This window comes from Fringilla coelebs, assembly GCF_963513975.1.
Source record: "Fringilla coelebs genome assembly, chromosome: 6".
NCBI lineage: Eukaryota > Metazoa > Chordata > Aves > Passeriformes > Fringillidae > Fringilla > Fringilla coelebs.
In genome coordinates, this window is record NC_140034.1 from 58,148,170 (window position 1) to 58,162,793 (window position 14,624).

The following is a 14,624-nucleotide window of genomic DNA, read 5'->3' on the forward strand; positions in this document are numbered from 1 at the left end:
CTTGTTGATCATGGCTTCTTTTTTTTTTTTTCCTTTTCTTTTTTTTTTTTTTAAACAACTTCATGACCAACACAGATCAAACATCCATCCAGTCTACATTGTTCTTTTTTTTTTTTTTCATTATAACATACAAATGCCCATTTACAAATAATACACCAAAATGAATAAAAGTTTGGATACCAAAATGAAGATTTGTTCCAACTGATATAATGCCTTCAGTGTACAAAGGTCCATGTGAAAGTCTTTTCCATGTGTTACAGCATAGGGCACAGTTGCAGTACAGAAGTACTCTGAGAGCCATTCTTCCTTTATAAAATACTGCTGAACATCCAACTGTTGTCCATATAGTCATTTACGGAATTAACACATGTTTTACTGTAATCTTGGCCAGTATTGAGACATATCAGGTTCACTGCCAGGAACTTGAACTGGAACTGACACTCCAGGGGAAATGAGACCTGAAAATTGAGAGGGAAAATGGATATTTTAGTTTTTCTATTCATAGCACGATTTTTGCTTTACAGTTTCACAGATTCGAGCTTGTATTCCAGCAAACGCCAAATTATTCCAACAAACATCAAATCTCACCATCTACCAGCCTGTGGAACCAGGGGTTAGGGGTGTATATATTTTAAAAATTATGCACATCTCACTGATTGTTGCTATAAATAAACTTTCACGCTTTGAGATAAATGCCAGAGCCTCGGCTCATTTGTATCAGTTGAGAATTCAGCCCAAAATACACAAAACAGTTCTATTCTTTTGAAAAGTGCCTGGATTGCTCCTGTTTTCTGCTGACACTTGCCCTTTTTTACCCTGATTTGCCTTTTTTATGCGTGGGCTAATATTTCTACAGGTTCCCTGCCTCTTTGATAACTTCAAACCTTTAGCAATAAACAATGTCTGACACAAACACGGTAAAAATGTGCCCAGTGCTGCAAACAGCTTCACATACACTTAACCTCACCACTGTGGATACCTCTGCTGAAATTTAATGCTGAAATAAATGCTGATTTAGAATTTAATTATACAGGGAAGAGCTTGAAGGATGGCGGGCTCACTAAAGAGCTTGCCTCTGTCCTGCTATTTCCACACCACCTCTGTTAACCAGCTTTCTTTCCATCTAGCCCTCCAATAAGCAGCTCAAAAATCAGAATTTTCTTTTGCTCTAGTTTGCAAGGTTATACATTTTCATCTTCTGCCTGCCATGGCAGCAACGAATCCCAGCAGAGAGACCTCCCCCAGCGATGGGGAGAGCCGTCTCACAGCCAACAGAGGTGAAGAGCCTGCTGGCTGGAGCAGAGGGGGCAGGCTGGCAGGGGGAGCAGGGGCTCACTCACCTGTGGAAGTGGTGCCAGAGGTGCCCATGGGCTGGCTGTTCATGTGTGTCTGCATGTGAGGAGGGGTGTATGTATCATAGCTCCGTCCATTCACCGATGGACTGGTGGGCAGCATGCAAGAGTAGGAGGAGGTCTGGCTGGGGACCGGGGGCTGTGGGGGCAAAGCACAACGTGGTAAGTGGCTCTGCAGCTACAGACAGCATCACACTCTTGGGCGTGGACGTGCCAGCCCTCAGACAGCAAAAAAGCAGCTTCAAGTTTCAAATTCAGGCGCCCCAATGTAAAGACCTATTTAGGAACCCAACCAAGCAGGCCCTTCATGGAGGCTTCTGGGCAATATGGACAGTTAGTGGTGCTTTTCCAGCCGTGCTTGGCGAGCAGATCCCTACATCCAGATGCTGATGGAGGTGTTACATCCCTAAGCCTGAGCGCTGAGTGCCCTCCTTTATACCCATCTTCCTTTTGGAAGATGTCTCCTACCATGTGCAGCCAGAGTCAGGGCCGGCATCTTACCTCGCTGCAAGTAAAATGTAACGACCATTTTAATTACCTGGCACTCGGTGCCGTAACTAAAATGTAACTAATATTTTAGTTACCTCACACTTGGTGCTGTAACGAACACGTAATTAAAATTTTAGTTACCTCGCACTTGGTGCTGTAACTAAAGTCACTCAGCAGAGGCACAGAGGCTGGTCCTGCGTCTGCCAGTGTGGGGCACATACACACAGACCAGGTGTGGGGCTGGGGGCACCAAGGCTCTGCAGGGGAATCCCCCAGCCCCACACTTAGGTGTGCATTGATCCCCATCAGAGCCTCAGCCACCCCAAACCTGTGCCAGCAGCATCCCAGAACAGACATCTCCGTTTACCCCAACTCCTAAAACCCAATGTGCCAGAGGGAACGGCAGCTGGGGGCAGGGGCTGAGGGATGGCACAGCGCTGGAGAGGGACCAAGCAGGGCTTTCTCCTGCTCCAGGCTGCTGGGTGATCAGGGACCAGCGCAGCCTTGATCCAGGGAGGCAGCGAGGGAATGGGAAGCAGGATGAGTAATTCCCACCCTGAGCACCCGAGACCTGCCATGTCTGCACATATTTCCTGTCTGCACATCCCTGCCACACGCCACCTCCACTCACTGAGAGCCCCACTTGCTCTGGGAGGACACCCAGCGCTCCGTGCACCCACAGAGACATCCCTCCCAGCCCTCCAGGCTGCCCTGCCACGCTGACCACGCAGGCAGCGTTTTCCAGCCAGGCTCACACGTGCTGTGCCCCTGCCCAGGTGCCCAGTGGTGAATCAGGGGCCTCCTGCTTTCCCAAGGGTCCCCTCCTGGATCAGCCTTTTGATCTTTTGTCATCTGCTCCCAGCCCTGCTGCCGGGGACGGCGCCGCCGGCCTCGCACGTCACGGAGCAGCGACCCAGCCAGCGCCGTTTCTTTCCACAGACTTGCGAGACTCTAACTTTATTTGGTTAATTTTGGTTCAGCAATTAGTAACATCGTAATTGCCGCAGCGAAGGAGTCAGGCTCTCTAATCTGCTCGCCTGTCTCTAGCAGTGGTCAATGCTGTGTGCCTCAGACAAAGCTGTAAAACTCCCGTAATTGGCCAGCACCTTCCTAGGCCAACCCCACCATTAAAAAAGGAGGAATTTTGCATCTGAAAGGTCTATAGAAACAGACCCCAAAGGAATAGATTTCTTCCTAACCCAGCTGGTGATCAGCTAATGCTTTCAGGCATGAGGATTGACAGCTCTTGCAATTCTGGCTTAGCTGGCATAACCACTGATGCTAATCACATCCTTCCCTCTCTCAGGTGTTCCTAATGTGCCTCTGCCACGTTACCTACATCCAGAAGGTCAGGTCCCTCCAGCAGCTTATTCAGGCAGCAATTTCCACAATATGGCATCAGCGAGTTCCAGAGGTTAACCACATTTTTTTTTCCCCCAAACAGCATTTTTTTTTTATTCCAGATTTGTTGCCTTGCAAATCTGAGGACTTTTCTCTTTGGAAGCCTGAGAAAAGTGCTTGTGGAGCACCACATCTTTCAGTGCCCTTTCCCTCCTGATTCCCCCAAACAGGGCATCTTTTCAGATGCCAAGGAAGGCGTTGGGCGCAGGTTTCCCTGCAGCACGGTTTGGGTCCGTAATCCCTCGTGGCACAGAGGAAGGGTCCCCACCCACACTCCCAGGCAGCCCAGGGCCTGCTGAGTCCCCAGGGAATGCCGTGGCGCTGGACTTACTTGCATAGGCAGGTTGTTGGCCATGGTGAAGCTGGGCATGGGCGGCAGCGCGCTGTACGTGTTCGTGAGCGCCGTGTCCGTCCTGCCCAACATGGAACCTGATGTGAAAGAGGAAACTATAATAGAATAGACAGATAGATGAACACATTAGTTTAACTACAGTTGCAACTGGCAGCACAGCCTCAGAGTCTCATTTGGCCCAGAGGATGGATGGATGGATGGATGGATGGATGGATGGGTGGGTGGGTGGAGGTGAGCGGGTTGGTGGCATTACCGGGGGTGGTTGGTTGTGGGATCGGCTGGTAAACGCTTGTGCTGAAACTACTACTGATGGGAATGTGGCTGGGAGTGTTGCTGGCTTGTCTTCGCTGGTTCCTCAGCTTCTCTTCCCTTCTCCACTTGGCCCTTCTGTTGGAAAACCACACCTGGAAATACAGCATTTGAGAGATGTGAGTGACCTTACAAGGACTAGAGGCACGGGGCCTCCCCCACGCAGCTCGAGAGCAAAGCAGCGGGTGAAAGCAAAGCCAGCTGCTGCTATTTTCCTGAAAGAAGGGTATGGGCAAATACCTGATCATAAATACGGGTTGCCCCGTGCTTTGAGAAGCCAGGAGTAACAAAATCAGAGTGGAAATAGTAAAAATAATCATAGTTACAATTGCAGAGCCAATCAGTACCTGTATCCTTGCTTCAGGCAGGTCTATTTTAGCAGCTAGTCTCTCTCTTGCAAACACATCAGGATAGTGGGTCCTCTCAAATTCTGCAGAAGGAAATATTCTTGCATTAGCTGCAGAGTTGATGTGGCTGACTGTAAAACCAGAGCTGTTCCTGCGCTGCCTGTGCTCTAAATGCTCCCAAGAAGCATCACTGTAAGGGCAAAGCTGAGCTTTCTGCTAGCAAGGAGGACGCCTTGCCTGCTGGGGAGCATTGCCATGGGGATGGGCAGGCTTGGGTGCAGCGCTGCAGCTCTCAAGAAGCAGCGAGGCCTTCTGCCTCCACCGAGGGGGTCCCCAAGGCAGCCCTGACCCTGTCACCAAGAAGCGAAATGGCACGTCGCCGGATAACAGCGCAAAACGAGGACAAAGCTCCGCGACGGGTCAGAGGCGAGGTGCGCCCAGGCCGGCCAGGGAAAAGGGCACCTGCTCCCAGCCCCGGGCACTGGGGATGGGGAGTGAGGAGGGGGCAGGCGTGGAGGACTCTGCCAGCCCCCTGCCTGCCCTCGCCTCCCAGCAAGGCAGCACAGTGGACGGACAGGAGGAGAGTTATCCCCCCAAGAGAAGCCCGGGGTGCAGCGCCGGTGTGACGTGTGCCCTGAACACTTTGCCTTTGAAAACCATTTTAACGGCTTTGCAGGGCACACCACGGCCAGCAATGAATATTTGGAGCTCTGTGAATGAAAGAGCACGGAGGGAGCCACAGAGTTTAAATAGATACATGTATATAAGGCACAGGAATGCCGTGCTTACATTCGGCTGGTAATATAGTCGGGGCGCATTTTGTTTTCTCTCCTGCTTCAGCCGCAGGAAAATGTCGCTCACCTTTCTCAAGGGCTTCGATTTGCTCTTGGGTAAAGGATGTCCTATTTCTCTGCAGCTTCCTTTTCAGCTGGAGTCTCATTTGGGCCTCGTCTGAGTCTTCTCCATTAGAGCTGATGGAGTTAGTGTTTTCCCCTCCTCCCTCCTGTTGCGGACAGCCATCTGTGGAACCCAGAGAGTCGGAAAGTGAAATGCGGGTATACCCTTGTTTGAAGATCCCTATCAGAGAAATAATGCAACTGGAAACGAGTTCAGCCATGTTTGCTGGCACCCTCCCTTGAAAATGTCTCGGGTATCAAAGCAACGCGGCGCTAATGGCACAGGTAACACGGAAACATTTCAGTTTCCAGCCTTACGTAAACATAGGAGATGAGGAATTATCATCACCTGGTCTTAATTTCATTTTGTTTTCCCTCTGGAATAAAACCTGCATAAAAATACTTTCCCCTGAAAGTGATTCTTTCCATGAATCCCTGCTGGAGTGCCATGGCAGTCTCCTCTGTCTGCTGCATTTATTTACCTATTGCTATATTTAAAATAGTGATGTTCGGTATTTCAGATTATCTATAATCAGTAATTCCTATCTAATCAATTAGATGTTGATAGGTTTGCAGAAAATGCTATTAAGAAACCAAACCAAGCTTGTAATCTTTTAAAAAAAATATTTATCCAGTTTTTATTTGAATTCTGCACAGTCAATTTCATTTTAAAGGTTGTGAATTTAGAAGTGCCTGCATTGTTCTGCAGTTTTATTCAACTATTGTATGAGTGTGCATTGCCTTGACACCTATTACTGAGCACAGCTGTAATTATATCATCACCAAGAACAGGCTATAATTGCTGAAAATGGAATTTTATATTTAGATAAAAGGACTGTCCATTCTTTGTAATGTGTTGCACCAGAGAAAAGTAAGATTTCTTTTAAAATTTTAACATGTAATTTTAAAAGAAATAGTAGCGAGTTCACTAACTAGCTAAATACGCTGTTCTGCAGCTGAGCGCTTGGCATATCATTTAAGTGGTACATTTTTAATTAGGGCATTTCCACCACTTTTAATGTAATTTCTGTCATTAAACAGGGGAAAGTTTCATTGTGCTCGGCTCTCGGGCAGAGGCGGCTGCGGCCCGGGGCCGGCTGCTCTTGGGGGGCTCGGCGGGCACCCCCGGCCGCCGGGGCCGGAGGGACGGAGGCTGCCGGCGAGGCAGAGAAGTCGTTGTCCTAAATGAGCTCTCCCTCTCCTTTCAAAGCATATTTTTCGAAGCGTTTTGATGTCGCATAAAGAGGGAGCCGGGGTGAGGGACGCATGGGCTACTTATGCTAATTCCCTTGAAAAGTTACGCCAAAAATAAATAGCGACACTCCCGCGACATCCTTTAAATATTGTGGGAAATCAACTTTAAAGTAATATCATTTATAATCGGCGAACAATGGCCCCGGTCTTCAAAGCTCGGGGGGAATTGTGACAGGATCTGGTGGGACCCTTTCAACCACTTTGAAATGTTTTAAAACCCGAACTTTCTCCTCCATTTAAACACAGGGATTCAGCGGCCGTGGTCACCATATGGGCGGCCGCAGCCCCATTGAGGCGGCCGGCGGCGGGTGAATAGCGGGGGGGCGGGGGGAGCCGCCTTTCAGGGCACACAAAGCCCCGGGCCCGGGGACGGCCGCCGCGGCGGGGCAGCGCCCTGCCAAGCGCGGGTGGCAGCGCCGGGGGCCGCGCCCGCCCGCGGAGGGGCCGCGCTCACCTCCGCCACCGCCCTCATCCATCACTGTCCGCTCGGGCCGCGCCCGCAGCGGCCGGGGGCCGGGGGGGCGCCCGGGGGGATGCCCGCGGCCCCCCGAGCCGGGAGGGATCCGCCGAGCGCCCCGAACCTGCGGGGGGACAGAGGGAGCCCACCGGGCCCCTCCCGAAACGCGCGCCCCCGCTGCAAAGTTTTGAGGCCGTACTTTTTTGCCACCCCGCCTCGGTGCGCTCCCCGTCTCCCCAAAGTCTTTCGGCCAACCTAAAGTTTCACCTAAACTCGCTTATGGTCATTTCCAACCCCGTTCCCCGCAAAATCTTTCTGCCAACCTAACGTTTCACCTAAACTCGCTTATGGTCATTTCCAACCCCGTCCCGGACAATTAAGATATCTTCTTTTTAGACACACACCCCTTCTTTTCTTTTTTTTTTTTTTTTCTTTGAGTTTTGGTTGTTTGGTTTTTTTTTTTAAAGCCCCTAAAAGAAGCTATCTCAATAGGGCTGTTCCACCTTCCAGACCTAATCCGTAAGAAAGCAAGTGAATGTCCGTCCCTATTATCCTATAGCCAGACCATCTGACGCTGGGTATAGGATTTGTTTCCTGGAAAAAAAAAAAAAAAAAAAAAAAAAAAGACGCTGGGAAATAAAATCATTCCTTAGTTTCTTAGTGTCTTAATCAGTGAGGCGGAAAACAAGCAAAAAAAGATAGCAAACCAATTGCAGCACCTCTCAGCTATAGAGCCGGGATCAAAACATTGTAGCATCTGTTGAAAGAGAAAGTGTCTAAATCCTATAGAAGGCTTTAGTCTTATAAGAGAGGGAGGGGAGAAAAAAAGATAAGAAACAGTGTCTCGGTGATCCCTAAAACCACTAAATCACTGGAGAATTTCTCCCGGATAGAGATGTCTCTTTTTGTTCTGTCAGCCCTCATGTATCCATTATTTTATTCACTGCTGCATGGCGTTTATCAGATTGAGACCATATTTGTACCCCTCTGAGACCTAACCTCGCCTTATGCTTTTTGAGTAATGGACTCTTAAAATCCAGTAACATACCCCTGCAAGGGAAAAACATTAGAGGGAGCATGAATATTCCAGAGGAAATCCATTTTATTAATTTTAATTTTGCCATGCGGATGTTTTAAGTGCCTGCCTGCCTCCCCCTCGCCTCCGCTGCCCACGCACACCCACGGCCCGAGCCCTGCCCGCTCCGCACCGCCTCATTTGCGGATTTCGGACAGGGCTCCCGAGGTCCTCCGGCCGCGCATCCTCCTGCCCGGGGCCCGCGCTCCCCTGCGGAAACTGCGCTGGTCCCCACGCCACGGGAAAGGGCCCCCAAAGAGCCCCCGGCCCCCGCAGCCCCCGCCCCGGGCGGCTCTGCCGCAGCGCGGGCGCGGCCAGGGGCCGCCGGGCCCAGGTGTGCCCGCTCCGCACCCGCGCAAGGGCCGCGCCTCCGAGCAGCGCTCTGCGGCGGGGAGCCCGAAATTTCTCAATTTAACGCCTTTCCAAAGGAAAAATAAATAAATAAAAAGGCCAAACTCGCCGGCCGGCGGGAGCGGAGGGCGGCCGGGAGCCGCGGGGGCGGTGGGCGCGCTGCCCCGCGCAGCATCGCTCCGCATCGCTCCGCATCGCTCCGCATCGCGGCTGCGGGCAGCGAGAGAAGGGAACCGAGCCCACCGGGACAGCCCGGGCAGGGCCGAGCCCCGCAGGTAAGGGCGAGGCCAGGGCGGCCCCGGTTCCTGGGGCGGACATCGGGCACAACAAAATGCCAAAAGAAAACCCCGCAACCGAACAACAAAAAAACACCAAAGTGGGGGTGGGGGGAAGCGAGGGCTCCGCTCTATCTTTCTAGTGTCCTTCATAGACTGTTTTCTTCTCTTAAAACTGACATGTCTAATTGGCAAGCGGTGCCATATCGTGTCCAGAGGTCTCCTGTGGAACATTTCTACAGCTGTCTCCTTCAACTAGACGCTTATTCATGTCGCCTTAATGAGAAACAAAACGATCTCTAATGAGCAATTACATAGCGACAGAATTGTTCCCATAACAAATTCTTGCGTGTGACAGAAACATCCTTTGTACCAGATATTCCGCACACTGTTACCGATTTTTTTTTCCTTGCGGGGTGAAAACAAAAAGCAGGTTGTTGTATATAGACACCTCTTCTAAAGGAATGACCAGAGCCAGGGAGAGCCGAGCCTCAACAGAGCCCGCATTCAAAAAGAAGCCATTAACCATCTTAAGTATGTAACGTAACATCCCATTATCCTTCATATTATCCCCTTGTCATTCCTACAACAAATACCTATTAATCTTCAGGATAAACAGTTTCCTATATTTACAAAGTTGTTTCGGGTCCATTGAGGAGGAATTACAATCAGCCCTACGGAGATAGTTACCGATCGCCCCGGCTTTGGGGAGAGACCCCGGCGCGGGAAGGCGGCCCGGGCAGGGAGCGGGAGCCCTAATTACCGGGCGATGGGCGAGGTTAAGGCTCAGCCCCGGATCCCGCCCGGCTGCCGGCACCGCGGCTTTGGCAGCGGATGCTGCTGGGCTCCCCTGCCCACCGCCGGGCCGGGGCCGGGGCTGGACGCCCGCCGTGCCGCCGGCCCCGCACCCACCTGTCCGCAGCCGCCCGGGGAAGCTGCGGCACGAACGCCCGCCGCCCTCAGCCCGGCGACCGGGAAAGGGGCAATTTGGACCCGCGTCGAGGCCGCCTCCGCCGGACGAGGCCGAACCGAGCCGAGCCGGGCCGCCCCGGGCTGGGGAGCGGCCGCCGCGTTGTCCCTTACCTTGTGTGGGCTGCCCGGGTACCGAGGTGCCGGGATACCAGCCGGGCCGGGTGCCCCAGGTCCCCGTCTGCCCGTTCAGCATCCTTAGCTTGTCGTACATCCCGTCGGCACCCATCTGTTGCTTTTCGCTAGCCAGGTTGCGTAGGACTCTGTTTATCGACGACACCTGGAAGGCAAAGGACAGGAAAGGCAATGGTAGTGCGGTAGCGCGCTCCCCGCCAGGCACCCGCGCAACCCCCGCGTCCCCCTGCGCAGCGGGCGGCTCGACCTGGGCGCAAGTCAAGGCTTCCCTGAGCGCCGCGGCCGTCCCTGCCGCCCCGACTCGCTCACTGCTGGTGGTGGTGGTGCAAACAAACAAACAAACCACGGGGGAGGGGGGGAAGAAGGAAAAAAAAAAAAAAAAAAAAAAAAGCAAAGGGAAAAAAAAGCGCCCCAGACCCAACCCTGCAAAACCAGAGTGATGGCTCCGACTGATGCTTGCAGTCCTGAGGCGCCAGGCACAGGGGTGACCCGCATATTGTTTTTTATTTTTTTTTATTTTCCCTCCTTAAAGGCATTTGTCAGATTCTGTATGAAAAAATGCGTCTGACCCTGCCACATGCAAATGATGTGAACCTGCTATCCTCTCTTCTGATACCAAAACAAAGGAAGCAGAGGCTCGCTACGGCTACCCAGCATTGTACACGGCACACAGGAAGGTTTTTTTCATGAACTTACACTGGGTATATTATCGTTGGTACAGACCCCCTCTGATAGTAATCTGTCTCGAATCTCCCACGCAAAGATGGAGGGGCACTCTCGTTTATACTGCGCTATTTTGCTTACAACTTCTGGAGTCGCTACTCTCGGTTTACTACCTCCGATTGCCCTGGGTCTGATGGAGCCAGTTTCGTAATACCTGCCCAAAATTTTACTCACACATCCATTCGACACCTGGATAGGGAAGCGGACAGAAAATCACATTATTAATAATTTCAAGACAAAAATAAAATTGTTTAAGTATGCATTAAACAATGACAAGCTTACGTTTTGATTGTCCAGCACTTGGACTTTTGCATCTGCATGGGTCTATAACACAAAAATATACCTTAAATGGTATGAGAACTTACTTAGAGTCTTTTTTTTTTTTTCTTAAAAAAAAAAATTACATTCGTGGCCCTACCCTCTACAAAAGTGATACTTTTAAAACATTTGGAAGAAAAAAAAAATCATCTGGTCAAAACGTAATTCTCTTAGCATCAAGGTTAAAATACGCCTTAAATGCGAACAATAGGTAAACCAGACTAGTCTCCATCCTTCTCACTGCTCTTAGCCAAAGGACTTGAGGGGGAAGGGATGAGTGAAGGGTTTTCAAGATCTACATTTACAAAATACCCCTGAACTGCGCCAGATTGCGGGAATGTCCGTAAGGACAGATTCCGGGCTAAAACAGCGTGGCTTTGAGGGGGGTTCTTTTAACTCTCTCTTTTTTTTTTTTTTCGCTTTTTTTTTTCTTTTTTTTTTTTTTTTTTTTTTAGGTATTGTTTTGCTTTTTGGAAGAAAAAAAAAAGGTAAAAATTAAAAAAAAAATAACCAAAACAAAAACAGTAAGCCACGCCAAATGCATACAGATATCACAAAATCATAAGTAAATACGGGGGTTACAGAGGGAAGGAGAGGAAACTGAAATTATGCCGAGCCGTATAATTCAGTTTATTACAGCGAACTAACTGTAACGACAGTGCAGGTTATCACCGGATGGAAATAAGGGGGAACGAAAAGCAAAAATTTAAATCTTTGAAAAGGCATATATATAGATATATACGCATCGAAAGGTCTATTTGCAGCAACAACCGAGCAGATGGATCGTTTTATTAGGCTGGAAGGCGGGTGGTGGTGGTGGTGGGTGGGTGTGGGGGGGTCGCATTAGCGCCCGGCGGTGACACAGCGGCGCTGGAGCGGAGCGGACGGAGCGGTGGGAGGACGGGGGGCGCCGCCGCCTTCACCTGCAGGATCCGGGAGATGTCGCAGGGCCGGGCGCCGCTGTGAGCGAGTTCCACGATCTTCTGCCGCGTGGAGTCGGGCAGCGGCCTCCCGTTGACGAACACCCCGCCGAGCTGGTTCACGCCGCTGTGACCTGCGGGAAGCACAGCGCCCACCATAGCACCCTCCGCTCCCGCCCGAGCCGCGCGGCCCCCGCCGAGGCACGGAGCGCACCCCTCCCATCCGCTGCCCAGCCGGGTCCGGCCCCGGCCCCGGCCCCGCCGTCATCCTCGCCCTCTGCTCCCCGGGAGCCACCGCGCCTCCCAAAATGCGTCCACGGCGCGCTCCCCGTCTGCAAAACCCGCGGTAGTCACAAACCCCGAAACCCAGCCCAAAAGCCCGGAATATTCCTGGCCGGATCGCCTTGGATTGCTCCTTTGCTTTGCCTTTTTTCTTTTCTTTTTTTTTTTTTTTTCCTCCTCCCCGCCGAAAAAAAAAAAAAATAAAAGCCCAAAGCCCAAGCCCAAGCGAGCCTGCCTGCATCCGCACAGCCGCAGCTCGCTTCGCCAAAAGCAAAGCGAGAGGCTGCCTCGCCAGTGCCCAACCTGAAGCTCCAGGCTTTGAGGGTCTCCCTGGAGAAGCTCTGCTCTACGCGCTCTCCGCTCTCCTCTCTTTGGAGCCTCCTGATAAATTGACTCCAAGAGCCCAGGCTTCTTAGCAATAAATAAGCTCCAAATATAGAAGAGGGGGAAAATATGATGAGCCTCTCTGACATTTGTCTTTAAAATAAAACTAGCTGCACGTCAAGTTTGAGCTTAATTTCTGGAAATAGGCGGAAGTCGCCCCGGATCATGCATGGAAGGCTAATTGAAAAGATCAGTTGGAGCACTTGTGGCAGGCGTGTCACTTTATGACAGTACTCTGCTTTTGAAAATTGCATCGTCACGACAAATAGTAGCATGATAAAACGACCCTTTCTGTCCGCATTTGGATATCACTCAGACTAGATTGAACTCTACTCGCTCTCCCTCCGAGGGAGGCTGCGGTTTGCGGTAGCCGGGGGCTCTGCGCGGACACACCGAGGGGGCGCGCTCCCCGCGCAATGGATTCGAAGTGACATCGGGGCTGGGGAATTTGCCGCCCCGGCCCAGCAGCGTGGCCGGAGCTGCGACCTGCGCTTCCCAGCGCGGGGAGAGGAGCCCCGCGTCCCTCCCTCCCCGCCTGTGGACCGGGGGGCAGCGGGCTGCGCCCCGGCGGGCGGGCCGGCCCGGGGCGGCGGTGCGCGCCCGGGGGCTCAGTCCCGCGGCTGCTCCCCCCCGCTCCTCAGCCCCTGGTCCCCGGGAATGCGTGCGGGGAGACCCTCGCCGACATAAAAAATGGCAGCGGGGAAAGCAAAATCAAAGTTTCACTTAAAAGGTTAAGCCTTAATCATTATATAATTTCCCTGGAGAGCGGTGTAGATCTCGCCCAGTGGCAATGATTATGCGCCTTGTATTCTATTGCTAGTCATCTAATAGGAAAACATATGGTGTCAATTTGGATGCTCTGCACCATATACACCCAGGAGTTATTAACACAAAGCCTGAAGAGCCCGCCGCGACCTTTAAACAAAATAAAGGCTTCACCCGAATGATATCTTTTCTGCGTTTTGCAGTGGCGATCCCAAACGGCCGAGTGAAGGCATCCCCCATTACCATAAACCCTCGGCACGCCACGGCCAAGGGCAGCCGCCGCCGTCCTTGCGAGGCGCAGGTAAAACCCTCCCCGGGCTGCCGAGGCTCAGTTTTTGCTCGGGATAAATGAAATTACATTGCACGCACACGCACGCAGCAGCCCCGGCAGATAAAGAAGGACAAAACCCCCACAAAGTAACATCAAAACAAGCCACATTTAAATTAAAAAAAAAAACAAAACCGCAAACCAAAAATAATTTTAAAAGCTTCACGCAAGGGATATCTGAGAAATCCCTAAAACCTCTGCTTTTCCGGATGCTCCTCACACGGGGGGAAAACTTCTTAATGGGTTTAAGGGTGGGATGATAAAGGGGTCCCGGAGCCGCGCGTCCCCTGTCAGGTTCCAGAGGAGCTCTGGGGTGAGGGCCGCGCTCCGCGCAAGGGCCGCGCAGCTCGACCTGAGCCCCTCGCCGCCGCTACGCGCGCAGAGTGAGAGGGGCCGCAGGGCGCGGAGCCCACCCCGCGGAAGACCCGCTTCCCGAGGGGATGAGGCCTACTCCGGACCGGCTGGGACCTCCCCGCCAGTCCCTCCGGCCTCCGCGCAGCCCCCTTCTCCCGACCGCCACACCCGGCTCGGTCCCCACGCTCTCCCACCCTGTGCCAGCGCTGTCCCCTCTGAGAAGCGCACAGGCCTACCCACGGGGTCTTAAACAACAACAGCAACCCCAACAACAACAACACCACCACAAAACGCCGCCCCCCCCCCCCCCCCCCCAAAAAAAAACAAACCAAAAAACAAGCCACAGAGACTCAGAATCGGGAAGCAAACAAACCCAGAAGGTGGCGAGGAGCCGCACCTAACACGGAGTGGCTTTTCCCTGCCCCACTCCCACGGCAGAGAAGGTAGGGACGCAGCCAGGTGCTGGGCCTGGCGCGGTGGCCCCAGAGGGGTGACAGCGCTGCCGGGCCCGTCCCCGCCGCCCTCGGGGTACCCGCGCCCCGACGGGGCGGGCGGGCGCTGCCGGCCGCGCAGGGCCCCGCTCCCCGCGGAGCCGCCTCCCTCCCCGGCCCGGCCTGAGCCCTCCGCCCCGCTCTGCTGCCCGCTCCTGCGCGGAGTCACTTACTGTTCTGCATGTTGGGCTGAGAGAGCAGTATCCCACGGGGGTCGCCTATAGCAGTCTATCAGTGACAAAATAGGCGTTAATCAGGGGAGGCAAGGCACACGGTTAAGCTGCAGAGAGGCTAACATCTCACCGGCTAACTTTATTATCCTTAGGCATCTTCCCCCTCCCCGGTTCGTTTAAGGATTTGGGGGCTTTAATACCTCAAGGCAAAAAAAAAAAAAAAA

At 52.6% G+C, this 14,624-nt stretch overlaps 1 protein-coding gene across 1 annotated transcript; it reads right to left on the minus strand.

Moving 5' to 3' along the window:
- Positions 1-372: 372 nt before the first annotated feature.
- On the minus strand, positions 373-14,416 carry PAX6 (paired box 6; the record flags this gene model as incomplete). Its single annotated transcript, XM_084207926.1, has 11 exons — positions 14,401-14,416; positions 11,627-11,757; positions 10,668-10,709; positions 10,359-10,574; positions 9,642-9,807; positions 5,112-5,270; positions 4,251-4,333; positions 3,848-3,998; positions 3,574-3,671; positions 1,341-1,491; positions 373-458 (listed from the first exon to the last, which is right to left on the minus strand). Exons 1-11 carry the CDS (start codon positions 14,408-14,410, stop codon positions 373-375), a joined length of 1,293 nt encoding a protein of 430 aa, XP_084064052.1. The 5' UTR covers positions 14,411-14,416.
- Positions 14,417-14,624: the final 208 nt, after the last annotated feature.